The 27,320-nt window shown below is 48.8% G+C and overlaps 11 protein-coding genes and 1 non-coding gene across 12 annotated transcripts; 9 read left to right on the top strand and 3 right to left on the bottom strand.

The window, feature by feature from the left end:
* Window positions 1-331: 331 nt before the first annotated feature.
* BU24DRAFT_395849 (DUF1593-domain-containing protein) lies at window positions 332-1,882 on the top strand (the record flags this gene model as incomplete). The annotated part of the gene is made up of 2 exons (XM_033525273.1): window positions 332-1,242; window positions 1,306-1,882. 2 exons carry the CDS (start codon window positions 332-334, stop codon window positions 1,880-1,882), a joined length of 1,488 nt encoding a protein of 495 aa, XP_033381072.1.
* Window positions 1,883-2,731: 849 nt separating this feature from the next.
* On the top strand, window positions 2,732-4,777 carry BU24DRAFT_484461 (uncharacterized protein; the record flags this gene model as incomplete). The annotated part of the gene is made up of 1 exon (XM_033533344.1): window positions 2,732-4,777. The coding sequence occupies one exon, from the start codon at window positions 2,732-2,734 to the stop codon at window positions 4,775-4,777; it is 2,046 nt and encodes a 681-aa protein (XP_033381073.1).
* A 655-nt stretch (window positions 4,778-5,432) lies between these two features.
* On the top strand, window positions 5,433-6,884 carry BU24DRAFT_435127 (glycoside hydrolase family 5 protein; the record flags this gene model as incomplete). Its single annotated transcript, XM_033530065.1, has 2 exons — window positions 5,433-5,530; window positions 5,588-6,884. The coding sequence occupies 2 exons, from the start codon at window positions 5,433-5,435 to the stop codon at window positions 6,882-6,884; spliced, it is 1,395 nt and encodes a 464-aa protein (XP_033381074.1).
* Window positions 6,885-8,098: 1,214 nt separating this feature from the next.
* BU24DRAFT_465098 (uncharacterized protein) lies at window positions 8,099-10,244 on the top strand (the record flags this gene model as incomplete). Its single annotated transcript, XM_033532248.1, has 2 exons — window positions 8,099-8,475; window positions 9,977-10,244. 2 exons carry the CDS (start codon window positions 8,099-8,101, stop codon window positions 10,242-10,244), a joined length of 645 nt encoding a protein of 214 aa, XP_033381075.1.
* Window positions 10,245-10,720: 476 nt separating this feature from the next.
* BU24DRAFT_443092 (MFS general substrate transporter) lies at window positions 10,721-12,680 on the top strand (the record flags this gene model as incomplete). Its single annotated transcript, XM_033530565.1, has 8 exons — window positions 10,721-11,008; window positions 11,065-11,190; window positions 11,237-11,449; window positions 11,501-11,554; window positions 11,607-11,830; window positions 11,914-12,136; window positions 12,192-12,284; window positions 12,334-12,680. 8 exons carry the CDS (start codon window positions 10,721-10,723, stop codon window positions 12,601-12,603), a joined length of 1,491 nt encoding a protein of 496 aa, XP_033381076.1. The 3' UTR covers window positions 12,604-12,680.
* A 419-nt stretch (window positions 12,681-13,099) lies between these two features.
* BU24DRAFT_412070 (S-adenosyl-L-methionine-dependent methyltransferase) lies at window positions 13,100-14,427 on the top strand (the record flags this gene model as incomplete). The annotated part of the gene is made up of 2 exons (XM_033526086.1): window positions 13,100-13,934; window positions 13,991-14,427. The coding sequence occupies 2 exons, from the start codon at window positions 13,100-13,102 to the stop codon at window positions 14,425-14,427; spliced, it is 1,272 nt and encodes a 423-aa protein (XP_033381077.1).
* Window positions 14,428-15,292: 865 nt separating this feature from the next.
* On the top strand, window positions 15,293-16,942 carry BU24DRAFT_435130 (uncharacterized protein; the record flags this gene model as incomplete). Its single annotated transcript, XM_033530067.1, has 2 exons — window positions 15,293-15,307; window positions 15,443-16,942. The coding sequence occupies 2 exons, from the start codon at window positions 15,293-15,295 to the stop codon at window positions 16,940-16,942; spliced, it is 1,515 nt and encodes a 504-aa protein (XP_033381078.1).
* Window positions 16,943-17,564: 622 nt separating this feature from the next.
* BU24DRAFT_425363 (ribosomal protein L5) lies at window positions 17,565-19,021 on the bottom strand. Its single transcript, XM_033528724.1, has 3 exons — window positions 18,692-19,021; window positions 17,943-18,632; window positions 17,565-17,876 (listed from the first exon to the last, which is right to left on the bottom strand). The coding sequence occupies exons 1-3, from the start codon at window positions 18,934-18,936 to the stop codon at window positions 17,753-17,755; spliced, it is 1,059 nt and encodes a 352-aa protein (XP_033381079.1). The 5' UTR covers window positions 18,937-19,021; the 3' UTR covers window positions 17,565-17,752.
* A 217-nt stretch (window positions 19,022-19,238) lies between these two features.
* Window positions 19,239-22,622, top strand: BU24DRAFT_425364 (cysteine proteinase). The gene is made up of 3 exons (XM_033528725.1): window positions 19,239-19,722; window positions 20,008-20,094; window positions 20,143-22,622. The coding sequence occupies exons 1-3, from the start codon at window positions 19,645-19,647 to the stop codon at window positions 22,297-22,299; spliced, it is 2,322 nt and encodes a 773-aa protein (XP_033381080.1). The 5' UTR covers window positions 19,239-19,644; the 3' UTR covers window positions 22,300-22,622.
* An 18-nt stretch (window positions 22,623-22,640) lies between these two features.
* Window positions 22,641-23,944, bottom strand: BU24DRAFT_395867 (NmrA-like family protein). The gene has a single exon (XM_033525274.1). It carries the CDS (start codon window positions 23,853-23,855, stop codon window positions 22,800-22,802), a length of 1,056 nt encoding a protein of 351 aa, XP_033381081.1. The 5' UTR covers window positions 23,856-23,944; the 3' UTR covers window positions 22,641-22,799.
* Window positions 23,945-24,755: 811 nt separating this feature from the next.
* BU24DRAFT_484472 (uncharacterized protein) lies at window positions 24,756-25,518 on the bottom strand. The gene has a single exon (XM_033533345.1). The coding sequence runs from the start codon at window positions 25,497-25,499 to the stop codon at window positions 24,921-24,923; it is 579 nt and encodes a 192-aa protein (XP_033381082.1). The 5' UTR covers window positions 25,500-25,518; the 3' UTR covers window positions 24,756-24,920.
* A 1,595-nt stretch (window positions 25,519-27,113) lies between these two features.
* BU24DRAFT_t67 lies at window positions 27,114-27,213 on the top strand. The gene has a single exon. It is a non-coding gene; the product is annotated as a tRNA-Asn (tRNA).
* The last annotated feature ends 107 nt before the right edge of the window (window positions 27,214-27,320 follow it).

The following is a 27,320-nucleotide window of genomic DNA, read 5'->3' on the forward strand; positions in this document are numbered from 1 at the left end:
GCTCGTCTGATGCGCTAATCCTGCTTGGCAAACTGGGCATTGTCATAACAACTACAACAACATTATGACGATATTACGAACTGAGTAATCTTAGGCGCCTCATGTAGCATCCATAAAGGTCAGTTTTCGCTTTATCGGTCAAATTACATCCGAGTGCCTATGCGTTCCCACTCCGGATCATGAAAGCATGTGGAAAGTCCTCTGACAAGATTTCAGTATCGACCTTTGCCCGCAACATTCTTAAGCTTTTGTTGCATATGCTTTCTATATCTTTTGGGCAGCTTTATCTCGTTTGCTTTTTCCTTTTCGCACAGTCACCTAACATCAAGCCATGACGGATCCTAAAAGGTTTCGGTTGTACAAAAGCAGACCGCGCACTTTCATCATTTCAGACATTTCAAATGAACCAGATGACGCAGAATCCCTCGTCCGATACTTATTATACGCCAACGAACTAGACACCAGAGGGCTGGTAGCATGCACATCTACACACATGAAGAACCGCACCTGCCCGCAGGATATGGAGTCTATCATTGAGGGTTTTGGAAAAGTGGTTCACAATTTGAACAAGCACGTTCACTCGGACAATGCATACCCAGATGCATCGCATCTTCTCGCCCTTGTCAAGTCTGGCCCGGAGGTCTACGGCAAACTTGCACTGGAGCCAGGTGTCGCCCTGAGCGAAGGCACAAACCTGCTGATTGAAAGGGTTGATGAGTCCGAAGAACCACTATGGATTCTCTGTTGGGGAGGCACGAATGTGCTTGCTCAAGCGCTTCAACATGTACGAGCCAGTCGGTCCAGCGAAGATTGCACCACATTCTACTCAAAGTTACGAGTTTATGCAATTTCCGACCAGGATGATACCGGTTTGTGGATTCGAATTCAATTTCCACAGATCCTGTACATCTGCTCCATTCATGGTTGGAGCCAGTATTCCTGTGCAACGTGGATGGGGATATCTGGGGATGTGGATCGAGGGGGAGCAGATACTACCAAGGTATCAAAACAATGGCTAAGAGAAAATATACAACTAGGTCCACTGGGGCAGAAATACCCGGACTTGGAATTCATCATGGAGGGCGATACTCCAACCTTCTTGTATCTCATCCAAAACGGACTGAGTGCACCCGAACATCCAGAATGGGGCAGCTGGGGAGGGCGATATGATCCTGTGGATTTGGCGTTGGCAGGAAGGCATTACGCTGATACGACGGATACAGTGTTCGGTTTAGATGGGAGGTGAGCTTGTATTCTAATGTGAGCATTCGATCTGAATGTGTACTGATCATGCTTTACGTATAGGTCGTACACGTCCAACTTTGCCACGATCTGGAGATGGAGGGACGCTTACCAAAACGACTTTGCAGCGCGACTGCAGTGGACACTGACTGACAATATTTCCAAAGCTAATCATGCCCCAGTAGTAATCGTAAACGGGAGCGATGGCTCCGAACATCTGGAGATAGATGTAGAAGCGGGTGAAACGGTAACGCTCGACGCTTCAGAATCCTACGATCCGGATAACAATGAGTTGACGTTTCGGTGGTTCCAATATAAAGAAGTTTCTGTTGCTACTGGACTAATACCCCAACAAATTCCGGACATCGACATGAGGGATATAGGATCGCAACGTACTGGAAGCATTGTAGAAATCACAGCTCCTCTCCCAGGGGTATGTGCGGTGGACATGTTGAGTGGAGAACCTACGAAAGTTGGACACTCGTATCATTTAATCCTAGAAGTGAAGGACAACGGCACGCCACCGCTAGTGGCATATAAACGAGTTGTTCTTCGGACTTTGAACAGCCAACTTAAAGGCAGAAGATCACAGGCTGTACATACATCATCAGAGTGGATAAAGCTCGGGCTCACTCAGTGAAAGGGCCGCATTTTCGAATTCTCCTTAAAGAGCGAAACTTCTACTCACGGGGTCTGGTCATATTGTCGTTTGAATTATCGTAAAAGAAAAGCGAATATGGGATCATAGTTGTAAACGAAAGTGTGATACAACCGTATGACTCCACATTGTGATTTCCCTAAACCTCGCAACTTATCCATGAACATGTAGTTACCCCAGATGTTAATCAAATTCCGGGGAAAGAAACTACCGTACAAGCTTGAAGGGAGTACTCCGTATCATGTGTCAATTTCCATGTAAACGATGCACAGACGTGAGCAAACCGCTCATGATACCCTATTGTAGAATACGACCCCGTGTACCCGCAAGGAATAATATGGTCTTTGCTTGGCTGGTGTGCCCCAGACGCTTGCGAAAGCGAAAATTCGCTCACTGGTTGAAATGATGGATGCACCCCACATTACCTGCATAAGCGCCAGATAGAACCTGGGCCTAATTACCTACTCAGGTAGCGTGTGCCTGGGCACTTGTATTGTAGTTGTTCTTGCGAGCGCCTTCTACACTGTATACTCGTCATCAAGTGCAACAGCCAGATTTCCAAGTTCGGACAAATACTGCTCGGATGGCTGAATGCCCTGAATGCCCAGTGCATCAAAATAAGGCAAGATGAGTGTGTGTATTTCCTATGCCAGGCGTAAGTGCAAGTATATAATAAGGTTAGAAGACAAGAGAAGCGGGTTGATTAACTTCCTTCATTGAAGTCATCATTCAAGCCCACTTTATAGAGCACTTGGGCAAAATAAAAATGTTCGTATCCGTCGCCCGTACCTGCAAAATGAAGAGAAAGGAACGGGAAACTTACTATAATCAATGGACAGGCAGACGACTTTGCAATGTATCTCCTTTGCAGTCCTCATATCTTCACTAGCCGCACCCATCTCAGCAGCCGATTGCGTAGCCCTAAACCCAAACGGACCTTTACAGATCACCACAGATTGCACTGATCCTCTTTATGGTAGTCCAGTCATCGACCTCGAGGAAAAGGGGAGCGGTTCGACACACTATCACAGAATCGCCGGCCACTTTAATGGAACCAATGTTGATTTCAGCATTTATCTTCCCAAGAAGTCGTCTTGGAAAGGTCATTTTTTCCAACTGACCTATCCTTCGCAGAATTCGACCGCAAGTTCCCGTGCAATTGCTTTTGGAGCTGATAGCGGCGCCTATACAGTGCAAGCGGCTGGAACTCAAGGATATCGCGCCGATGCGGCCCTTGCAAAATTTTCGCGCGAAATTGCGCGGGCTTACTACCAGGAGTCTTCATCCCGCCAGATCCACGGGTATTTGTACGGAGGAAGTGGCGGCTCTTACACCACAGTTGCAGCTATGGAGAACACAATCGGCGTTTGGGATGGGGCAGTTATCTTAATCCAGGCAATACCGATAAGCATCCCGAATAACTGGTGCATCCGTGCTTTCGGATCACTTGTGCTGGGAAAGAAGAAAAATCAACTCATCGATGCTGTCAGCCCAGGTGGCAGTGGTGACCCGTTCAGCGTCCTCAACAACGTGGAGCGGGCAGCGTTGAAGGAAGTTTCCGCTCTGGGTCTACCACTTTCGTCATTGGAGAACTTCGACGGCGTATTTCGGAATCAATCATATCCGGGCGGTACTGGGCTTTGGGATGTTCTCCGATTGATAGCAGTACCCAACATTCGAGCTGCGGATCCAACTTTTTCGAACGACTTTTGGACGCAACCTGGATATCTAGGCACAAAACAATCCTCTCTTGGCGATATCTTCCGAAATAGTCTGATTGAATTCAATGCCACAGTGCAGCATATCACTCAAAGCCAAATTCATGCTCCGGTCGCAATCGCACTTAATGATACTCCATCGAGTATCGATACCAATGGCCTTGAATTCAATGTCATATCCGCGAACGGCGATCAACAAGGCTATTTTACTGGCGCTTTGGACTTACAAACTAACGAAGTAGTTATACATCCGGAGAGTAATACAACAGTGGTGGCGTCAATTACGAATGGTTCACAATTGTACATCAACAATAGATGGTATCTCGCTATTCACAGCTACTACCGCCATCAAGTGCCCGAGAGCAGGGACTTTTATGGTTATGACTTTCTTCGAGATGCAGACGGGCGGCCTCACTACCCCCAGCGTTCTTTAACTCTGGGACCGGGAATCGCCAGAGCATCTAGTGGCGGTGGGACCCATACTGGAAATGTCACGGGCAAGATAATTGTAATCGATAATCTTCAGGACTATGACGCATTCCCATGGCACGCCGATTGGTACCGGAACCAAGTTCAACGAGCCCTCGGCGATCGTTTCAGCAACCATTATCGGCTGTACTACGAAGAGCATGCAGATCACCACATGGGCCCTATCCCCGCGGATCAGACAGGTCGAGTCATTGACTGGACGAGTAGCTACGAGCAGATGCTGAATGATTTGAGCGCCTGGGTAGAAGAAGGCAAACCTCCTCCCAAAGACACGCAGTATACAGTACAAGATGGCCAGATAATACTTCCGGCAACAGCCAAGGCGCGTTATGGATTTCAGCCAGTTGTTGAACTGACTGTCAATGGAAGGTCACGCGCAGAGGTTCACGTAGGTGACAAAGTAACGTTCAAGGTGTATGCCGAGGCGCCACCATCAACTGGGTCGATCGTATCGTTGGAGTGGGACTTTGAAGGAACTGGTCACTATGTGAAAAGCAATATAAGCAAACTCGGACCAATTCTGGATACAAAGATTACCCACAGGTACCTAACAGGAGGGATATATCTTCCTGCTGTTCGGGTTGCGTTACAGAGGGAGGGTGATCCGGAGACTCAATTCAGACGAGTCCTGAACTTGGGACGCGCGCGTGTGATCGTAAATTATCAATAGCATGATTGCAATAGGCCCTCACAGATAATGGTTCTGCAGATAGTAGACAAGCTTGGTATGCATAGAGTCATCTGTTCAAGGGCAAACATGGCAAGACACGAATATGCCGAATTGTTCCTCAAATTACAATGAAAGTTTTGACCCCACCATAACTATGGATTCAATTCCTCCAAACTGAAGTGAGCTCAAATTCGATTCTGTTCAGGGATAGAGGTATGTGGTCCTCAGCTTGGCAAACTACCCGCAACACACTCTGAATCAGGGCAGTGATCCTAACTTGGAAATGCTAACCATTGCCTATTCATAACCGAGTCCCGTGGAGGGCATAAACAGGTGAGAATTGTAGTCCGAATAACCACCACCCCGCCTCCAAAATTAGTCCCAAAGTGCTGGGGTTCACGCCGCGAAAGTGTGCACCGAGCACGGTATATCGTTGTCCGAAGTTGAAACTGAAATCCGTCGATGGCGTAAATTTACCCGGTAGTTCTGCCACAGGTAAATATCACGTATATGCACTTACCTGACGTTTACAAGCGGATAGCAGCATTGGTTTTGTATGCTGATGATCAAGATAATAAAGACATCCTGCATCTGTTCCGCTTACCACAATCTCTTACCACATCACTAGAGTCCATAATTTCCAGTTGCTTCTACCATGGCGTCAGGCTTCCTTAGAGTTCGCGGAAACAAAATCGTTGACCAGAATGGCGAAGTGGTCATACTGCGAGGGGCATCTCTCGGGGGATCTCTAAAGTAAGTTGCTCATGGCTACGGCTACATGCCCCATCCGTGACTGATGTATTCGCACAGCATGGAGAACTTTATGAATGGCTACCCTGGCACAGAATCAAGTACTAGGGCTGCAATGCTCCAAGTCATGGGTACCGAAAATTACGAGTTCTTCTTCGATCGCTTCCACCACTACTTCTTCACCGAGAAGGATGCTGAATTTTTGAAGTCGTGTGGTCTCAATAGCGTTCGAGTGCCATTCTCATACAAGCACTTCGAAAGCGATCTCAACCCTCGTGTGCTCAAGGAGGACGGTTTCCTCCGGCTCGATCGAATCGTCAACATTTGCTCCGTGCATGAGATCTACGTTATTCTCGACATGCATGCTGTCCCTGGTTGCCAAAATTCTGATTGGCATTCCGACAATCACACCAGCTATGCTGCTTTCTGGGATTTCAAAGATCACCAGGATCGCACAGTCTGGCTGTGGGAGCATATTGCAAGGAGATACAAGGATAACACTTGGGTTGCAGGTTACAACCCACTTAATGAGCCCAGCGACTCGGAGCAAGTGCGAGTCGCGGCCTTTTATGAACGACTCAACCAATCTATCCGCGCGATTGACCCGAACCATATGTTCTTCCTTGACGGCAATACGTTCGCAATGGAATGGAAAGGCTTCAAGGATATCGTACCTAATTCGGTCTATTCTATCCATGATTATATCATGATGGGATTTCCAATTGGGCAGCGATATGTAGGAAGCAGTGAACAAAACGCGAAGCTACGGCAGCAATATAAGCGGAAGCGTGAGTTTCAGGACCAGCATGGTGTACCTATTTGGGTGGGAGAATTTGGCCCGACATACGAGAATTCAGACCCAGACTCTGCAGCTATAAACACATGTCGATACAATCTGCTGAGGGAACAGCTTAGAGTCTATGATGAGGATCAACTCTCCTGGAGTATCTGGCTCTACAAAGACATTGGCGTCATGGGCATGATCTCTACATCGCCAAAGTCCGCGTGGTCTACGCTACTGAAACCATTCCTGGGACGTAAAGCACAGCTTCAGGTGGACAGTTTCACTACCCACAAATCGGAGAGGGTTGACAAATTGATCAATGACCTAGCCGAGTGGATCGATGAAGTGTCGCCGGCTGCCAAACGCACGTATCCCTCCAATTGGGATACTAAGCAGCATATACGCCGGAATACCTTACAAACCTTTCTTGCTACAACTCTTTGTACCGAATTTGCGGAGTTATTCCGGGGAAAGACGCAGGCGGATTTGGATGAGCTTGCGAAGAGCTATGCGTTTGAGAACTGTGTGCAGCGAGAGGAATTAAATGCTATCCTTGCTAACCGCTCATGTTAATGCATACGAATCCTAAGAGATGTCGCAATATCTCAACGGACTGTAGAATATACATGCGAACACACAGTGTATCTATATTGCTCTACTAGAGGCAGTCCTGTACGTGCTTTCAAAGGGCATTTCAGGAAATCATTAGCTTTCTTTCCTAAAATCACCTGCCTTCTGAATCCATGTATATCTATACTTATCTGTTCGTGTGTAGTCAAATTTTGGGATTGAAGAAAAATCTATGGAAATAATAATACTCTTGTGAACACTGTAATATTCATCACTATATCGACTGAAGATGTCAATGGTCGCAGAAATAACCTATATCATTGGCACATATTGTTGTCTACAAGCGTCAATGCACGAGACTGGAGGGTATGCTGTTCATTCAATTATGAAGTACTGCGCCCTCTATCCTAGGACGGTATGTAGAGTGATGTATGACGCCAGTAAGGGTTTGCGATTTGTTGTCAACTAATTATGCACATTTCAAGCGTACTGTCTAGCACCCATGACTCTAGTTATTTTTTCAAGAGGTGACTCCGGCTCCTTCCTTCCCGTCCCTCAATCATCAGAAAATAACACTAGGTTACCCAGACACTGTATGTGTCACGCTTGGCAGTTACGTGCACTGAAAAGGCCGAAGGTCGACCTTTGCTCCTTGCACAGTGATTGCTTTATTTCAATTGCTTGAAATTTCAGCTTGGAACCCTTTATTACTACCGTAATGCCATTCATTGGGTGAGAGCTAGGAAATGGTAACCGTAGCGTTACTGGCACTGATTCATCGCTGGAGGCCAGTTTGTAAATACTGGTTAGATGACCGTTTGACGCAAGAACGATGCAAATACTTGCAAGAAAGGGACCTCTACATAACAAAATAGTAGCAGTCGGCAATAGGTTGTTATGTGAAGGAACTCCAGTGGACTGAGAGTACCCGCTTAGATAATCACCCTTAGTGGATCTGAGGGACTTCTTTCTCAGCCACAAACAAATAACCTGCCTTTCTCCTCACTTCTCTGTGCTGCACTGTTCAAATTTCAACAGTTGCTCGGCGGCAGAAACATCAGACAAACCTGAGACAGAAGGCGGAATTCGATCATCAGAGAACAGCAGCGACGAATATGCGAATGAACTCTGCGCGGCCTCAGAGGCAAAAGTAATACGATGATTGACAAGATGGCGAAGAGGAAAAGAGGCAGCAGAGGGAAAGCCAGCAGTATGCCATGGAGCAAAGAGTGGGATTCGATTATCTCGTTCAATGCGCTGAGAATTTGAACGACGAGTATGCACATGAAGTTTGTGCGGCCTTAGAGGCGGAGGAAACGACAATGATTGAGAGCATCGTCGGGGAGCGGCAAAGGTGGGAGGCTGCTAGAATTAATTCTGATGTAATTGCGGATAACAAAGAAGACTGCCTCATGCTGCGATGGCTAGCCATCCCCGGCAATGCCAAGCTGGCATGGGGAGAAGATGATGATGAGAATGATGAGAATGACGAGGATGACGAGGATGACGATGAGGACGAGGATGAGGTGGAAGATGAGGTGGAAGATGAGGTGGAAGACGAAGATGAAGATGAGGATTACCAGAACACCCACTTGTCCGACATACAAGCCGACCATATGCTCGTGATATGTCGAACGTCGTCCAACCATATGCCAATAGGAGATGGGCTTGAAGGCCTCACTATACAACAGCGCTGGGGGCTGGTCAAATCCAGGAAATGCAACGAGGGCCTTAGAATTGCACGACACTTTTCAATGAACTGAGGGCCGTAAAGGACCTTCAAATACGCCAACATGTCTCCCAAAAAGCGCGTATAGTCGAGAAAAGAACGCGTGCCGCAGTCGAAAACGCAAGATGATCGAGGCGATTCGTTCCACCTACCACAAGCGGGTTTCACAAGAAAAGACTGACCGGCAACGAGTTAGAGGCCGACAATGGAAGATGACTGAAACGATCAGATCCACTTACCACAAAGCGTGGTAGTCAAGAAAAGACCGCATGGCAGCGGACCCGTGGACGACGGTGTAAAATGGTCGAGGAGATTCGCGACTTCCTCCGCTCCCTACCTACCAACAGCACCGTATTCATCATGATCCGGTCTATTGACGGAGTCACCGTGTGGGAGATTCCTTCCTTTCTTTCTTGTTAATGGCTATTAACGAACTAGCACAAAGAGCATAGTTAATCTTTTAGTATGTTAAGGTTAACGAGACTATTAACTATTCCTCTCTTATCCTATTCTGCGGCCTAGGGTCTATCCTCTATATTAGTAGCTAAGAGTTTACAAGCTACTTAGAAGGCATAATTACGTCTATAATGGCTAGACGTATACTAGACATATGGGATGAATTATCTGATGATAAAATGGCGGGCTAAGGGTCCTAGGACAGGAACGTCCTACTACATGTTAACCAGATTAGGGCGCATCGATTGGCTGCAGGTGTTGGTGTGTTTGTACGACGTCCAGAGTAATCCACAATGTTGTATGATGGAGAAGAAAGGTCATTTGACCTTCGTCTAGAGCTCTAGGAGGTCGTTAGAAACATTAGATATGGCAGCTTGCATTGGAATTTGTCTGTAAAAGTCAAACACGGAAGGACTATATATAGATCAAGTGTGAAGTTCAGCCAAGAGTACTGCAGCAGTTCATGCCTCGACAGAGCTGCTGTCCTTTTTTCAACTTCCCACTAGAGACTTTCTCTTTAGCTACCGATGTGACAGCATCCTCAGTGATCTGGTCCATCTCCTTGAACTAGTCCATCTCACAAGCTTCCTCGAAGCTACCCCGCCGACTCGTTTCTTCGGCTGCTTGTGACATGGCTTGATAGATGGGTGAGTTTCATAATTAGCTTTCAATTAGTGTCTCCGTTTGTTTTTACATCGAAGTAAGAACAAAATACGAAACCGTGATAGCAAATGACCATAATTGTCGTATCTCACGAACGAATCAAATGGTTACTTCAACTAGACCTCTGGACAAGCCGAAAATTTCATGTCAATAACAGGCATAGAAGATATGTTTTTAGATCTGCATTAATCCTATCAAAGATTCACACTTGAACAAAATATACATGCATTTCTAGAATTTGACATAGGCTGTACAAATCCTCACCTCTCATTACCATAGCCTATAAGCAAGTCATTCGCGACTCTGAGCAACTGATTCACAACCTCCAAAAGCAAGGCCCAAACCAAGCCAAACCTGCAGAAACCATCATCCAAGCAGCAAGATCCTCGGGACAAGAGCAACAAAAGATCCATCTCCCCTACCAGAACTCTTATACTCTCATACCGTACAACCCAATCGCAACTTTCCCAAGGTCTGGATCTGTCGACGGAGGGCTTGTCCTCCACGCCACGTGACATTGCCAACACCCCGCCAAGCGTGCGTCTTCACTTCGCGCCCGACAATCTACACCAATTATACCATGCGACTATCTCCTGGGCGTACCAATCGCCGGAGATTTGTACGGCATACGTAATGCCAGTAACGCCACACCAAGAGTGTTCGTGGCGCGTTGTATGTGAAAGCTGGGGAAAACGCGCCTATGGCCGGCCGTTTGGAGTTGTACCAAGCGCCACGGATGCGTGGCGGAGGGCTAGGGTACATGGCATTTCGTCTATAGTCTTGAAGGCTTACCGAATTGGGAAGTTTCTCCACGATTTAGTGACATAGATAGTTCTGGGTATTTTTGCGGGGAAGGGATCGAGGTTTCGACTGGAGATGGGGAGATGAAAGGAAATGCGGGTATATAAAGGGCATGGTATAATGCCTGGGTTGTCTGCAAGGGTCGAGACTGGGTAGAAAGTCTTGAGACAGCTATCCATATTATTTCAAAATGAGTTCAAAAAAGCCTGAGGTACAGAAACTCGAAAACGCCAGCCCCGATGTCTCTCACATTGAGGAAGCTGAAGCACAGGAAAAGAGGCCGCCCCAAGAAGCTTTGGATGACGACCCGGTCTATAGCTATGCCGAACAAAGGAAGATAATCCATCGCATCGACAAGCGCTTGATTATTCCTACGGGCGTCATGTACTGCATTAGTCTCATGGATAGAAGCAATCTACCAAATGCTGCTATTGCAGGCATGAACACTGAGTTGGAGATGAATGTTGGATTTCGATATGTGAGTGCGACTTGGCCTTCATCCTTAAATGTACATTCATTGACAATTGTCATCAGTCTACAGTAGCGCTGGTCTTTTTCATCACCTACACAATCTTTCAACCTCCCGCCACGGTTTTGGTGCGGAAATTGGGTCCACGTCCGTTTCTTGCAGGGCTCTGCTTTGCCTGGGGCGCCGTTATGGTACGTTGTCTCGACTATTTAGAACGTTCTATTGCTGAATACGTAGATTGGTTTTGGGTTCGTCAATGACTGGGTAACCTTAATCCCTCTTCGACTTCTTCTTGGTCTCTTTGAAGCCGGCTTCTTCCCGGGTTGCGTGTACATCATATCGACGTGGTATTCGCGCTTTGATATGCAGAAGCGATACGCTTGTTTCTATCTCATCGGGATCATTGCCAGTGGTTGCTCGGGAATTCTTGCGTACGGGCTTATGCAAATGGTAGGAACGTCCTGCAAACCCTGATAGATGAAACAACTGACAACATGATAGCACGGACTGGCTGGGTACTGGGGCTGGCGATGGATCTTTATCATTGAAGGCATTGTAAGTGTTCGATTCCAAACATAGGAATGGATCTAACCCTATTGCTACATAGATGACTTGTATTGTCGCCATCATTGGATACATTTTCCTCATCGACTTCCCCGATCGAGTCATGAAGAAACCTCACTGGGGTTTCCTCAACGAAGATGAAGTCGCTTTCATCCTCCGCCGAATCGACAAAGACCGCAGCGACGCGACCGCGGAGAAGTGGAATTTCAAGAAGTGGGCAGCCAGCGGCGCCGATTGGAAAGTGTGGTCGTTTGCCATGATCTTCTTGTAAGCATCCACGCTCAATTCATCCTAGTCACTCTCTCTTTCATGTCGAATGAACGTAAATGTTTGCTAACAATAAGCTACAGCTGCCTCACAACCATCGCGTATGCAATCGGTTACTTTCTACCCATCATTCTCCAGGAGAACATGGGCTTCAACGTCGCAGAGGCCCAGTGTCTGACTGCTCCCCCCTATGCAGCCGCAGGAATCTCTATGCTCGCACTCGCCTGGGCAGGTGACAAGTATCGCATCCGTGGCCCTCTTCTGGCCGGAAACTGTATCTTCGGACTCATTGGCATGCCTCTACTAGTAAGCTCCCCAAATTGGCAGCAGCCCTTAAGTCTTTCTGCTAAAATTCGACTAGGGCTTCGCAGAGCAAGCAGCCGTGCGCTTCTTCGGAATCTTCCTCATCTGCATGTCCGTTCACGGCAGCATCCCCTGCGCCATGGCCTACCAAGTACGTCTCCCCTTCCCCTACTCCAACTTCCCAAACTAATCATCACCAGGCAAACAACATCCGCGGCCACTGGAAACGCGCCTTTTGCTCCGCAACCCTCGTCGGCTTCGGCGGCATCGGCGGCGTCGCCGGCTCCCTCATCTTCCGCACCCAGGACCGTCCTCACTACCGCCCCGGCGTGTACGCAGGCATCGCGTGTAATCTGTTAGTCGTTATTCTTATTGGGGTTAATACTGTGTACTTCCGCAGGGAGAATAGGAAGGCGGATAGGGGCGAGAAGGTGCTGGAGGGGGATCCGAATTTTAGGTATACGATCTGAGGAAGAGCTTGGAAAATGAATTACTTCATAATTAAGGAGAGGAGTCATGGGATATCTGTGGGGCGAAAGAAGCTTGGTCGCGAGTTTGCTGGATTTATTTACAGAGTTGGGATATAGTGGAGCAGTTTCGTAGGAGCATTTTTGTGGTCTAGCCTGATGCAGTGAGAGGTTAGGGGATTCTGCGTTCTGATTGGGTCAGATCCCATGTTGTATTTCTAATCGGGCGGGGTGTTTCTTTGGATGTCATCTCATGTGGGCAACATAAGTATCTATTCACGGCGTGCTGTCCCGGGTTATGATCTGTTGTGATCCCCATACTGCTCGTCTTTCCCGAGCTTAATTGCGAAGCAAGCGGTTCAAGCGAAAGGTGGTCTAATTTCTGACACTCTAGTCCTTACTTGTGTGTGACATCATCACAAATACCGATCAAGAAACTTCGAAAGACCTCTACAAAGAGTAAGACTCATCTCTTGATTAACCTCACACGATACGAAACATGTCAGGCGAATCTCAAGCCGAAGCTGCAATCCGGCTGTACTCACCACGCAGCGCCCAGTACGACTCGAGCTGGCACCCCGATTTCACAAAGCGCTTCATTGGTCACTTAGATATCCAGCCAGGACAGCACGTACTCGATCTAGCATGTGGAACGGGGCTCCTGACTTATCTCGAAGCCGATGCGGTGGGCCCTGCAGGACGGGTAGTAGGCGTCGACATTACTCCGGGCATGCTAGCGGAAGCTCGATCAAAGCAAGACGAGGAGCGTGAGAGATACGCGCACGTCGAGTTCTACGAAAGAGATATCCTGAATCTAGATGCACTAGATGCCGTCAAGGAGGCCTCGTTCGATGTTGTTACCGTGGCATCTGCGTTGGTGTTGTTTACCGATCCAAAGGTTGCGATTGAGCATTGGGCAAGGTTTCTCAAGCCTGGAGGAGTCATTGCCATGGATTCTACGCATCCGAGGAATTCGCTTCCTGGAGCTTTGATGGAAAGAGTTGGGAGGAAGATGGGGTCGTTAGTTCCGTATCATCGGGAGTGGAGTAAGTCGACAGAGTCGTTGGGGCAAGCCCTTGAGGATGCTGGGCTGGAGGTACAGAAAGTGGTGACGATTGATGACCAGGCGGGATATAGAAGGAGATATTACAATGCGCGTGACGTCGACAAAGTTTTTGACGACAATATTGTAAAGGGAGTTGCAGCGTCATTATTTGCGGACGATGCGCGCAGTGAGAGAGCTAGAGCTATCTTCAAGGAGGAATGGGACCAACTCGTCGTTGATGGAAAGGTGGAAGAGGTAGATGCGGTCTTCTTAGGCATCGCACGGAAGCGTAAGTCAAAGATCTCATTCTCAAGTTAATGTACGTGTAGCTGACTTTGATTGCAGCAATCATAATGGCTGACGACGATGTTGTATTCTCTGGCGGATGTCGATGCGGAAAGCTCAGATATCAAAGTGGAGCGGCACCGTCCGACATAATCGTATGCCATTGTCGCGCTTGCCGTCAGCTCTCAGGATCGGCATATCTACCTTTTACCGACGTCTCGACAGATGCATTCAAGTGGCTCGCCACATCTACGAAAGAGGTGTTGAAGCTTAGCGAAGTGGCCGAGCGAACCTTTTGTAGGGAGTGCGGGACCCCAGTCACAATGGTCTACTACAAGACCTCCAAATCAACCAGTATTACTATGGGTTCAATTTACGAGGAGACCTATAAAGGTGAATGGCCAAAGATTAAGATGCATATTTATGTCAAGGAGAAAGCGCCGTGGGTCGAATTGCCAGATGACGGACCAGAGCAGAGGCAAGAATTTAAATATTGATGTTGATATCCGATAATACTCTGCATACGCGCGATTGCGTGGCAGCCAAAGTAACGAAGTATCGTATCGATGGAGTCATCATCCGCCCATTTGGTGGCATTATTCAACGGCTGTCACTGCGAAGTGCCAGTGTCATAGGAGCATTTGGCACTAAAAGTGACGTTCTGGGCCTACACTGGGTCGACCACAGGAAAAGGGGCCATGATTGGAAGAGATGGGAGTTTTCCTGATTGTTTAGAGAATTATTAAAATTAATCCTGGCCACTCACGCAGGGATGTTGGGGAGTTGAAACGTGGAGGGATAGGTGAGGATGACGACGCTGGTGGCCATGCGTGGGTGCGTAGGTGGTTGGGATGTCTCTCGCTTCCAGCCCCCCAACCGTCCCCAACCAAGATTTTCCCAGCCTCACCCAAACAAATAAAAGATACTCACTCACTGTCAACCTCTCCATCTCTTCCCAACCTCGAGCTCACTGTTACACTCGAATTCCAAAGATCCATTTTGTGTCCAGTAACACAAACACGTTCTTTGAATTTCTTCAAAAATCTGTTCCCTATTCTCTTTCCCTTCGTTCCCCGACAAACAGCTACTACTGCGAGTACCGCCGCCCGGGCAACCAGGGTCCTCCCCAGCACCGTCGACATCACCGAGCAGATCAACACCATTTATCGCCCAGGACGTCTATACAAGCGTTTCACAGCTTGTTCATTCCGACCACCCATAGTGGATAATCAGGACGATAATTAAAGAATTGGAAAAAAGGATCACACTCCAAGGGGAAATCTCCAGAATTCCTCGATTCACCACAGTAGCCACTGCCGCATTCCTGCCAGCTACAGCTGCAAGCTCATCCCTCTCCCCACCATGGCTCATAAACATGTGGCATCCCCGAGCCTTTCGGCACCCTCCAAGACACAATCATCTCTCCAAGGTTCACATGCGACTCTCTGTTCTCTTCGTGGAGGCAGCCATCCCTTGAAACAAAATCCTCCCTCCATTGCTAGTCAGGACCAGGGCGACTTCTCCACCTTTGACGATATCGATATCGCCGACAGCATTCAACCTCCACCTTCCGCATTGACTGCAAAGGTCGCACCCACCGTCTCTTCATCCGCTTCAACCGCCTACGACCCTCACGCTTCGCCCTCGCCACTTGAAGCCGACTTCCCTGCTGCTGGAGCTCGCATTGGCCATCAGCGCACTCTTACTGATACATGGTTCGATAACTGCCAGCCTTTCCTCAACAGAGCTACTTCTACCATACAGCAACATACTTCACGAGCATCTTTGCATTCGCCTACCAAGTCATTGGCAAGCTTCATCCCTTCCCGGAGTACCATCGAGTCATCAACCTCCCAGCCAAAGATCAAGGCCGGTGCCAAAGCGCTTCAGAACTGGTTCAACGGAAGCTCTGCAGCGGTGAATTTGGGCGTTGCACCAAAGCACGAGACAGACGACGAGTACGATTCTGAAGAAGAGGAAGTAGCCGGAGAACACGGTAACATGATGAACATTTTCAACCGTGGACCTGCTCTCACGCGACCTGCCACTACCGAAACAACCCCGACTCAATCTCCACAATCCAAGGCCAAACAAGCACCAACATCTAGCAAGTTTTCATGGCTACTGAACACGCAGAAAAGTACATCAAACCAGGACTCTCGACCACCGGTTTATCACAACCCTTCGGACGAGCTCCTCAACCTCAATATCTCACAAGCTCTTTTCCCTCATGGACCTGTTGACTCCTTGGACCCACACGCATTCCACGATCTTCTCTCAAATGCCGAATCTCTTCTCGCGCGTTTTCAGAACTCGTACCGTGATCTGTCCGCTTCGCTGAGCGACGCACAAGCCGAGCAGAGTGCACAGGATGATGAACTAGACGAGGCCGAGACACGAAACCGCCATTTGAAGATGCAGCTTGAGACCATGGCTGCCCGTGCCTCTGAGCAAGACGCCCAGATGCGCCGCCTAATGGACGAACTCGCCTACGAGCGTCACGCCCGACAGGAGGAGGAAGCAGCCCGCAAGCGCAGCCTCGCCCTGATCAGGGACAGCGGAAACCCAGGCTATCCCGTCGAGATCAGTGGATCGGATCTCCCCCGCCGCAGAAACCGCACCTCCAACTCAGACGTCTCCATCGACTCCGGCTTCGAATCAGAATGCGACTCAGAATCCGCGAGCATCTTCTCCCGAACCAACTGCAAAAGCCCCACGGACACCATCCCATCCTCTGTAGCATCCTTCACCGAGGTAGACGTCACCCCAACCAGCAAACGCCCTCAGCCAATCGAGCGACGAAGCACCTACGACCGCGTCCGTGACGGCAGCGTCAACCTCACCCAGCAGGGCTGGGGCTGCTCCAACTGCGAGGGCGGCGCACAAAGCGCTGTCTGGGGCCGCCTCGCCAAAGAGCGAGAGGAGAGCCGTCTGTTGAGGAAGAGGGTCGAGTACTTGGAAGAAGCCGTCGACAGCGCCTTGAACGTCGTCGACGGACCATGGGGTCTATGATCTCTCTACCAATTCCTCTTCCATTGCACACGGCATTCTCCCACGGAGCGCATTTACTAAACCCTTCTTGTAATAATTACCACTTTTACTTATCTTCTCCCATTGTATATAAAATAACGAAACATGGCACACCACGCTACGTTCTTAGGGTTGGATTGGGCGAATACAAATGAGCGCCCACGGTTTTACTGGGCAGCGGAAGGCATTCTCGGGAGTTCTTGGGTCATTGTTACATGGCAGACCAACCAATATGCATCAACATCACATGTTATAGAGATATACATCATCGAGCAAGTAGATTGTAACGAGAATGAGAATGAATTGGAATGAATTCTTTTATACACATATGCTGGAATTTGCGTGACTTAGTTTCGTGAATAACATCGTCAGGTAGGGATAGATTAACATGGTGCGGACTGCGAGCGTGTAAGTCAACGCATCGTCGCAACCCATCCATTCCATGCATTGCACGGCGATTTTGAGCAAGAGAGAGGTGGGGGGTTAGTCAGTCAAATGAGAGAAGACTAGTATCCACGCTCTTTTATCTTTGACGGAGGCCAGGGGATGACTGATTATTTAATCTTGTCCATTTGTTGCGAAGGATGAAGAAACACGTATCTATATCTGCTAAACTACAAGAGCTTTAGCAGAATGTACATAATACAATGCAGAGACGGCAGCGTTCTAGTTCACGCAATTATATTGCTTGTGTTTGGTACAGGAGCGTTTACATTTTTACATTCTATCTCGTTTTCTCTGTGGCTAGTCGTACAGTTCAAACAGGGGTTTCAATTAAGATAAATGTGGCTTTTAGTCCTTGAATTTTCCGTAGTACGGGATGCCGATGGCTTGGGTGAGGAGGTGGGCGTCCTTGTCGTTGGTTGCGGAGGTTTGGATGGTGATGTGGCAACCGGGTATCATCTTTGGTGGGTATCTGCGAGGGGGTTAGTATAATAATTCCGAAAGCTGTGGATATACATTCTGCACGAGGGTGACTTACGAATCATAGTTGACCTCGACTTCAGGGAAAAGTGCGACCTGGTCTGCAGTGAGACCGAACGAGATGTTTCCGCTACCATCGCCGGTAGACGCAGCGACGCCCTTCCACTCCTTGATCTTGGGCAGCACGACGTCGATGAGCTTGGAAAGGAAGTGCTGCGCATCCTCTTGCCCGATAGTCGAAGTCAGCGAGACCCATTTATCCTTGCGGAGGTTCCACTGGAGGACGTTGTTCCTGGCTCTGTGGGACTCGGCACGCACGTTCGTGATGGCCTGGAGCACCATGCCGCCGACGTGCAGGTACGCGCTGCTCTCCTGTGCCTCCGGAATCATAGAGTGCACGACGACGCCGGTGATCTCGGGGATGTTGCGGAAGGTGCGCGGCTCGGTCAGCAGGCGGAGCTCGTCACCGCGGCCGCGAGGGGGCCGCAGCGGTCGGTTCTTGTAGTACGGCGAGTCGCCGGTCCATTCTCGAAGGCGCTGCGTCTGCACGGGTGCGCGGTAGCCCGGCGGGTAGTGTTGGTATGTGAGGGTGAGGAGGTCGGATGCGATGGTGCTTTGGTAGGTTTGGTCGAGACGGGGAAGGCTGAAGGGGCCGGGTTGGAAGAGACGGGATGCTGGGTCGGCTTCGGGGGGTGGTTGATGCGGGTGGAAAGGGCCGCGGTAGTATTTTGGTGGTCGGTATTGATATCTGGGGATTGTGTGAGTTCGTGATGCTTCTGTGTAGGGTTGGAGATGAGGGTGCGGTACCTGCTGGGTGGTAGATATTTCTTTCCCCTTCGCCTTGCCTTACTGCGTGCAATTGGATCAAAGTCCTTAGGGGCCTCTACGGCGGCTGCGGAACCAGTGAACGACGATGAGGTCTCAACGGCTTGGAGGGCATCGGTCGAGGCATTGCGGCGGGAAGAGAGTGACGATCCGAATGCGCATAGGATAGGGCGTGCGTCTCTCGAGAAGACGGCCGCAGCCCTCAATGGCAGCTCTCGGAGAGCCATTGTCTAGTTGGAGTACGGATGCGGGGCGTAATTTGTGGTGGTCGTCGTGACAGAGGCTATGGATGCCCTCGCGTGTCGTTGTCGTGAGCCTGTATGATAAAATTGTTGCACCACCGAGCTTAAACTGAATGTTCCTAATTGGGCATAGTCTCAAGTCTGGGCAGTCCAATGTTAGCGTACTGACAGGGTTCCCCGATATAGTCTAGCTTCGCAGGATATACCTCCGCCTTCCGACCTTCGTTCGCACTTTCCCCCCCATCATTTGTCCGAATCAATCAGCATCAGCCAATCATGATGATCATCCAGATCCGACCAACCATCAACGCCAACGGAACCATTCTTCTACTCTACTCGTATCTCTTCTTGACTCTCTAGTTGTTACTACTACTTCTACTACTTCTGCTACTTCTCCTCTTCAAATATTTTCCACTCCGCTCACAGATTCCTCACTGTGAGTTGAGTGCGACAAACTGTCTCATCTATGTCATCACCTGCACCAGCCAACTGCCGCCTTTCCCTCTTCCGGTTCGTCACATTATAACACTCTTCCGTCTCGCTTCCCCAAAAAGTTGCCTACCCCGCGGAACCACCTACGACCCAACGACCAACAACAACTTATCTACCTATCCGCCGCGTCAGCCACCTTATTTCAACTCGCTCGAGGCTCCCTTTCCTCTTCATGGACTGCTAGCAATAAGACCCCCCACAATGAACGGCGTCACTCGATTTCTCAGTCGGCGCGACAAGAACGGCGAGAAACGCTCCTCCAAGCGCGCCCGCAGTAAAGTACATTCGCCTTCTCTCGTATCTTCTTCTCGTTCTTCACCTTGTTCCGCCCCGCACCCGGTATGCTCTGTAGACGGCGCGGACTCAGTGACCGATCTCGCTGCCTCCATAGGCTATTCGCGATCCGAGAGTATGCAGTCCCTATACCAGAAGCTACCGTCTATCCTTCAGCCCTTCAATGCGAATGCTTTCTTATCCTTACGCACCAAAAGCTCTTCCACGCATTTGATGCCGTTACAAGTTCAAATCTCTACCGAACACCCATCTGACCACCTCACTCTGCAGTCACAGTCACGCCAAGTGCCATCCGATCTCTACAAGATCTTCACCAACGAAGAGGAACCAAAACCAGAGTCTGTGGAAGACAAGAAGGTTCGTGGGCCATACTCTACCTAGTGGGCAGAATCTCATGAAGCGCAGGTCAAAACTCTCGTTCAGCGTCTTCGAGCTGTCGGCGTCAATACCCTCAAGGAGGAACATGTGCAACATGCCCTCTCGAAATATCCCGACGACCTCGACAAGGCATATGACCTTCTCATACTCGCGAATGACTCGTTCGATGGAATACTGAGGGAATACGACCCAAATGTAACAATGGTGGGCGCTGTGAACAGGAACATGGTCACCTGCTACTTGGACGCTCTTCTGTTTGCCATGTTTGCAAGGCTAGACAGTTTTGAGGCCATGCTGTATGATAGTTTCAGCGACGAACCTCGAAAGAAGCTCGCTGGGACGCTCCGCCTTTGGGTCAATCTTCTGCGGTCGGGCGAGCTGATCAACGTAGAATTGACAAAGCATCTACAGGATGCGATGGCCAAGTCAGGCTGGGAGGCGGCTGCTGAAATCTGCCAGCAAGACGCTTCAGAAGCCTTCACGTTCATCACGGGGGCATTAGAGCTACCACTACTCACACTGAAGATGGACATATACCATACTGGGAGAGAAGACAAGGAAGACGATCACAAGTTCGTCAACGAGCGATTACTGGAGGTTGCGATTCCAGAACCAAGTGGCGATAACGTCATCACGTTGGAAGATTGTCTGGAAAACTACTTTAACAACAGGATTGAGGTGAAGCGGTTTCTACAGCGCCAAAACACACTGACCTCTCTGAGGACAGACTCTGAGAAGAACCACGCAATTCATATCGAAACGGTCGAACTCACGGGCTCGGGATCAAATTCTCCTCTCATTAGTACTCCCACTTCTCTCGCGCCATCCACTCCGACGGTTCCGATCAGACCTCCTTTGACCATCAATGGTCGTCGACGTGCAGATAGTATCTTCAACGAACGACTCACCACAGATGGGTCAATAGCCTCCGAGAAAAAGAAACCGTTCGACGAGAAGCGACTCCTCGAGGAGATGTTGAACGACACACCCGGCACTCGGCCTCGATCCGCCTCGTTTAGGAAAGAGGTTATGATGCCAGCCTGGCAATTCTTCAGTCTGATACCTTGGTACACTGATAATGTGCCCCAGACGGATGCGCAAGTCGCGGCACATTTCTCTGCAAAGAGGCCAGTTCTAGGCATATGTCTCAAGCGGTATTCGATGGAACTCAATGGTACTTCGAAAAGGTTGAGTACCTACATCGACATTCCACTCGAGATTGGACTGCCTCATTTCGTGACTGACGATAACATCGAGCACGACGGACCCCTGTTCGGAAACTTCAAGCTCGTTCTCCAGTCCGTTGTCTGTCACCGCGGTGTCTCTGTTGACTCCGGTCACTACGTATCCCTCGTTCGGGCGAACGTGCCAACCCATTCAGGAGAATCCTCGTCCTCCAAATCTGGAGAACCAGAGGATAAATGGTTCCGTTTCGACGATCTTGCAAGTCCGCGCGTTGCAGATGTAGATATCAAACAGGCCCTGGCCGAGGAATCGCCGTATTTGTTATTCTTCCAAGTGCAACCAATCGATGAAGAGCTTGCACGAGGGGCACCCCCACCGTATACAGCAGCCGCAAAAGAAAGTGACGGTTCTTCGACGGCAGATCCATCGGCAACAGAAGGTGGCATACCACAGGATTTAATCAAGATTGATGAGTCTTCTGAAGATGTGGGCCGAGCCAGCTTCTCAAGCACCAGGCCAAGTACGGTTGGAGAAGACCGTGAAGGCAGTGTGACAAGCCTAGAGCGCGGCCGCACCGCACCGACAACGCCCGCCGAAGATCTCGCCAGCTTTCTCTCTGCCTCGAGACGCGGATCAAAAACCATGGAGACCAAGAGTCGGCCGAGCAGTCAAAGTGGAGAGAACAGGTTGTCATTTACACTATCGCGACTTACTGGCCGAGGAAGCAAGGAAAAGCTGCAAATACCAGAGGAAGCGGCTCAAAATGACCCAGTGATCATCGTCAACGAAGTTCAGAGTCAGGAAAGTGGCAAGACGGAGACTGTTCCAACCGACACAACGAAGCTGCCTGTGCACGATAAACACCATTCAAATACCACCAAGGCAGGCAAGAACAAGAAGGAAAAGAACAGGTTCAGAAGTAAAAGCCCAAAGCCCCGCCAGGGCGGTGGGGGTCACAAGGACAAAAACAGGCCTGATAGAGAATGCATCGTCATGTAAGCATCATGATATACCAATTTTTGAGCAAAAGGCGAGCTTAGGGGGTGTTTCCTTTTCTTTCCCGCATACCCAGGTACATCCTGCTCGCTCTCCTTGTTTGTTTTCTTTCTCCGCATCTTTTGCATGCATGCATCAAGGGGCGTTCTTCCAAGGGTGACATTTTCGGAAATCGTGTTGCGAATGGCGCGCGCGGTCTTCATCATGACTTGAATTATGACACACACACATGCACATACACTTTTGTAATTCATGCATTCGGACTTTTGGGGCGGGGTCTTACGAGGGATTGGAATTGCATGTGAAGTAGCAATGATGATACCCACTTATTGATTTGAACCTATGTTTGTGTTGGGATGCAATGTGTATCTCGGTTTTCTGTTTGAGTGATCATAGTTCAACAGCAACGTTAAGGAGCAGTCGTACGACATCATGGGTGAGAACACTGAATACACTCGTTACTGCCCAGCGGTATACAGTCTCTCTCTAATGTAATTGACCAGCTATTTACCATGGAAGAATGTTTCCATGTATTCTCGCACTCCCATAGGTTTCAAGTCTGGGCAGAGCTGGTTCATCACAGGCTTCAACACCACTTCGTCATCCAGGTCCCTGATGTAAGCCAGTTTAAACTCTGTCCACATCCGCGCCATAAAATCATCTTCCGAAAGCCGTGCTATCTTCTTTTCAAGGTCTGCTTGTGTTACAGCGCTGACTTCGAATTTTCTCCCAGTCACGGCTTCCGCATGAGCTAGTAGTTCACCCATGGTCAGAGTCTCCCCCACCATGGTCATGTTCTCCTCCCACCTCCCACTGGGCAAGTCAAGAGACGCCACAACGAATCGGCCCACATCCTTCAAGGAGGTCAGAGTGACTCGTGGCCAAGAACCGTCATCCTTCTTAGGAAACTCCGCAATGCCGTTCTTCAGGCCCATCAGGAAGGCTCCAGATCCATCTTTCAAATCTCCCTGCCTCAGCAAGCCTTGACATGCGTCGTCTTCACCGGCCATATACCCCCCTCCTGCTTTCATCATCTCCAGGGAGGCATCTTTGTCTACCTGAGATGAGACTGGGTAAATTCCATGGCCAATATAATTCATGAAGACGCCTTGGTTGAATCTAGTGCACTCGATCTTGTCCTTCTGCGCCAGACATTCTTCCCACACACCGTCAGAAGCCCACTTTAGGGACTTGACGTTTTCCCACCCTTTTGGCCCAAAGCCCCACTGCGATGGCGCAAAGCGCTTGCAGCCAGCCTGAACGGCGGCGTGGAGGAGATTCTTTTGTATCTGTGGCTGCGTGCCGTCGACCGCTGAGGTGACGGAGACGACTGTGTCGACATCCTTTAAGGCTGCATGTAACGACTCAATTGACATGTAATCGACCTTACGAATCTGGGTGCGCTTGCTATCTGGATCGACTGCGCGAAGCCATGTTGGGGCGCGAGTGGTGCGTGAGAGAATAACCGCGTTCCATTGTTTGGTATTCTGAAGAAGAGATGTGGTGATGGCTCGACCGAGACTGGCTGAGGTTCCGCCCGCAATTGCAAGAATTGGCATGGTTAAGAGCTTCTTTCGAACTAGGAACTTAATTTGAGAATGCGGCTTGATAAATTACTTGAGAATTCATGATCAATCAAATACGTTGCTGTCGGCATATATTCACAGAGACGTGGTCGCTGGAAGGCAGGATCTTGGCTCGGTGCCCGTGGGTGCCGGATTGCGCAGTGCGCGGATGCCGCTTCAACGGGTTGAGCAGAACGCATCAAACGATTCAGCATAGCGGACCAAACGGCTGAGCATAGCGGACCAGACGGCCGAGATTAACGGATCAAAATTGAAGATGTCAAATACAACCCGTCCGGAAAGTTTGCATATAGAACATTCCCCAAGAGCTATGAGACATCTATTGTTTTCCTCCTGATACCAGGCTCCCCTACAGTAGGAACTTAATCCATCATGTCAAGCGTGCTCCCAGCTGTTCCTTAGTACCTTTTCGGCGTCGTTGAATCGGCTGTACTAATTTTGGCCGGAATACTACGTTTCATCACAGTCGAAATTTGCGTCCTCCCGACCACTCCTCACAACAGAACTAATCGACATTTACCAAATATGCAATCTATTCATCCTGCTTGGTATTACGTAACTACGTGGCGCTTAACCTAGGAAACATTAAGTGATAGGGGCTCGTGGAATTTGTTGGTCTGGGGAAATATTGACATTCCCACGTTCTTGTGTACATTGAGGACAAACACCAATCATGAAAAATCCCGACCGACAACAGTGAAGTAATTCAATGCAAGCCTAATTGATTGTCATTCAGTTGTTTGTGTTGGATATCATACATTGTATAAGAGTGAATAAGGGTATCGATGAATAATGCAAATGCCCCGTCAGCCTGGACAGAGTCACAGGACTCATCCCACACGCTATTGGTGACAAAGACCTCTCCGCTGGCAACTGGGCTCCGAATAACTTCATCTTATCCGGTTACACCACCGTATCATCGAGCAAGATTCAGATGAGAACTAGGTACGTAGCTGATTACCTGGGACTTACTATCTGCTGATCGGTTTCCAATCAAACTCATTCCATCCGACTCCAGTAGATTGTATTGAGCGACGATTAGGTTGCTGGTTCATCGTCTGATGAAATCGCATGTTCTTCCAAGTCCGTGTTGAGTTTCTCCAGCGTCAGAAGGTTGATGCGAATCGTGTCTTCAACCCATAATTCCACAGATTGGGACCAAAAGATTTCCTTATGGAAGAATTCGGGATTAAGAATTGCATCATGAATACCTGGCCAGATGCCGACTAAAATCATCATCTGGGGAGGATCGCTGGGGAGATCAGGACGTTTGATGTGACCGCATGCATAATCCAGTAAAGTGTCTGGATTGTCGTCGGGCCTGGATTGGTAGCGCTCGAGAATGGCCTGGGCAGAGCTGGTAGTGAAACCGATGTGCTCCAGAGCGGCCACACTCTTGCAGGATGTGGGGAAGTCAAACCATCGATCAATACCGAGCCTGTTATAGGCGTGGAAGGAAATCGATGTAGTATAGGAGGTGTCTGATCTATCACTACTACTACTGGGAGGTGGTGTAAATAGTTGACCAGAGACACTCCGTTTCGACGGCTGCTTCGAGGGGCGGACAAGATTGGCCTCACAGAGGGCTTGCTTTGCTTCTGAAGTAAGGTCTTCCATTGCGGTAGGTTGTGTAGAGAGACCTTCTATTGCAGTAGGTTATATAAAGGGACCTTCTATTATAGTAGGGTATATAAAGGAGCCTTCTATTATAATAATTTATATAGAGGGACCTCCTATTGCAATAGGTTGTGTTGAGACCGTGTAGTAGGTTATGTGGAAAGGGTGGAAATGGTCTTTATGTATGGCGGTGGGGATGAGTACAACACAGACCACTCTCATGCACGCGTGAATTCGAGAGTGATAGTGAAGGAGGAATCAACCAACGTGACCATGTCCTACCTATCAAACCATAGTGATTTTAGAAGAGCAAACGATGAAGTGAATCATCTCCTACCAATGGAGGCGTGGGACCAGGCATCCAATCATCAGCATTGTGTATGCGAACCACTTTTCCTCAACTACTTTCAATAATTGATAGAGTTTCACCACCAACGTTCACAATGAACTGAATGGACTACAGCCAGCTTTGTAATAACAGCCTTGAATCGGCTCTAGAATACCCTGTTTTACACAAAAGGCTTGCTACTTCCTGTTACTTCGTGATAGCATTCATTATCGCTTGTCCTTTTAGAATTGAAGACACAATCATGTATGGTTATTATTTCCCAGCTTCAGTGTTCAAAGCGTGTGGTAATCCTGACGTCTGCCATGTTTGATGTTTCCAACGACTTCCTAGAGCTTCGGACGAAGGTCAAAAGCACTTTCTTCTCTGCCATACAACATTGTAATACAATATAGATGTCTTGTAAACACGCCAGCGCCTGGTGCTAGCTGATGTGCACTAACCTTGGTTAATCTCTGGCAGGACGCACACTTGACTCAGGTATAGTCCTTCCATGTTCGACTTTTACCAGAAAGATTCCAATCAAAGCTGATTAAATGCCCTTAAATCCGACTAGTATCAGTCACATTTCGAATGTCGTTCTGATCTCGAAAGGCCACAACGACGTCTCCATTGAAGACTTAAGTAGGTTGCCAGAACAGACAGCGACGAGGGATTCAAAGCTTGAGCGAGTGGTCTTTTCGATCGTAATGCAGATTTAGCAGACTAATTCGGGTCAAATGTGGACTGTATCCAATGCCGACCATCCGAATTGGTCAAACTGGATACCCCTGACGTGCCATATGAGCGAGCTGATAACTATATTCTTTCATTCTTCTGACAGTCTTCCTAAGATACCTATTAGATATGTAAACGCTTATCTCGGATCAGTAGCGAACGAGCATATGAAGCATCTCTAACATAACACATTCTCGCTGATTATAACGAAAGAACATGTTAAGAACCCCAAACTGCTACATTCTCTATGCAAAGCAGTGCCTAATTATCATGCACCCTTCGTAGTTAAAATCTCTTAATACTCAATAACACTCCGTCTCTTCAAGTGTTGCCAGACCCACATCCATCGCCCGACGCCATCTTAGCCGCCAACCGAAGCGAAACTTAACTCCACTCCTTCTCCACTACGCCCACTACATCCTTGCAGAAAAATATATTACCCACAAACCTCAAGCTTTACTTCTTCGCCTCGTAACATCTGCTGCTGATGATTCAAATATTTGAATGAGTATAAGTATGTTGGAATTGGACAGCAACGCCACAACAGCATATCCTCCGTGGCGCAATTGGCTAGCGCGTCTGACTGTTAAACAATTCTCTGTGAGATGCTTGGTAATCAGGAGGTTCGTGGTTCGAGCCCACGCGGGGGAGTGGATTTTTTTTTTTTGGTTTGATGAATGGTGCTGGGGTGATTTGTTTTTTGGTGGAGATTTGTATGGGTTTCACATGGCAGACTTAGGGATTGGGGTGGGTGACAA

Source organism: Aaosphaeria arxii (genome assembly GCF_010015735.1).
Source record: "Aaosphaeria arxii CBS 175.79 unplaced genomic scaffold BU24scaffold_7, whole genome shotgun sequence".
NCBI lineage: Eukaryota > Fungi > Ascomycota > Dothideomycetes > Pleosporales > Aaosphaeria > Aaosphaeria arxii.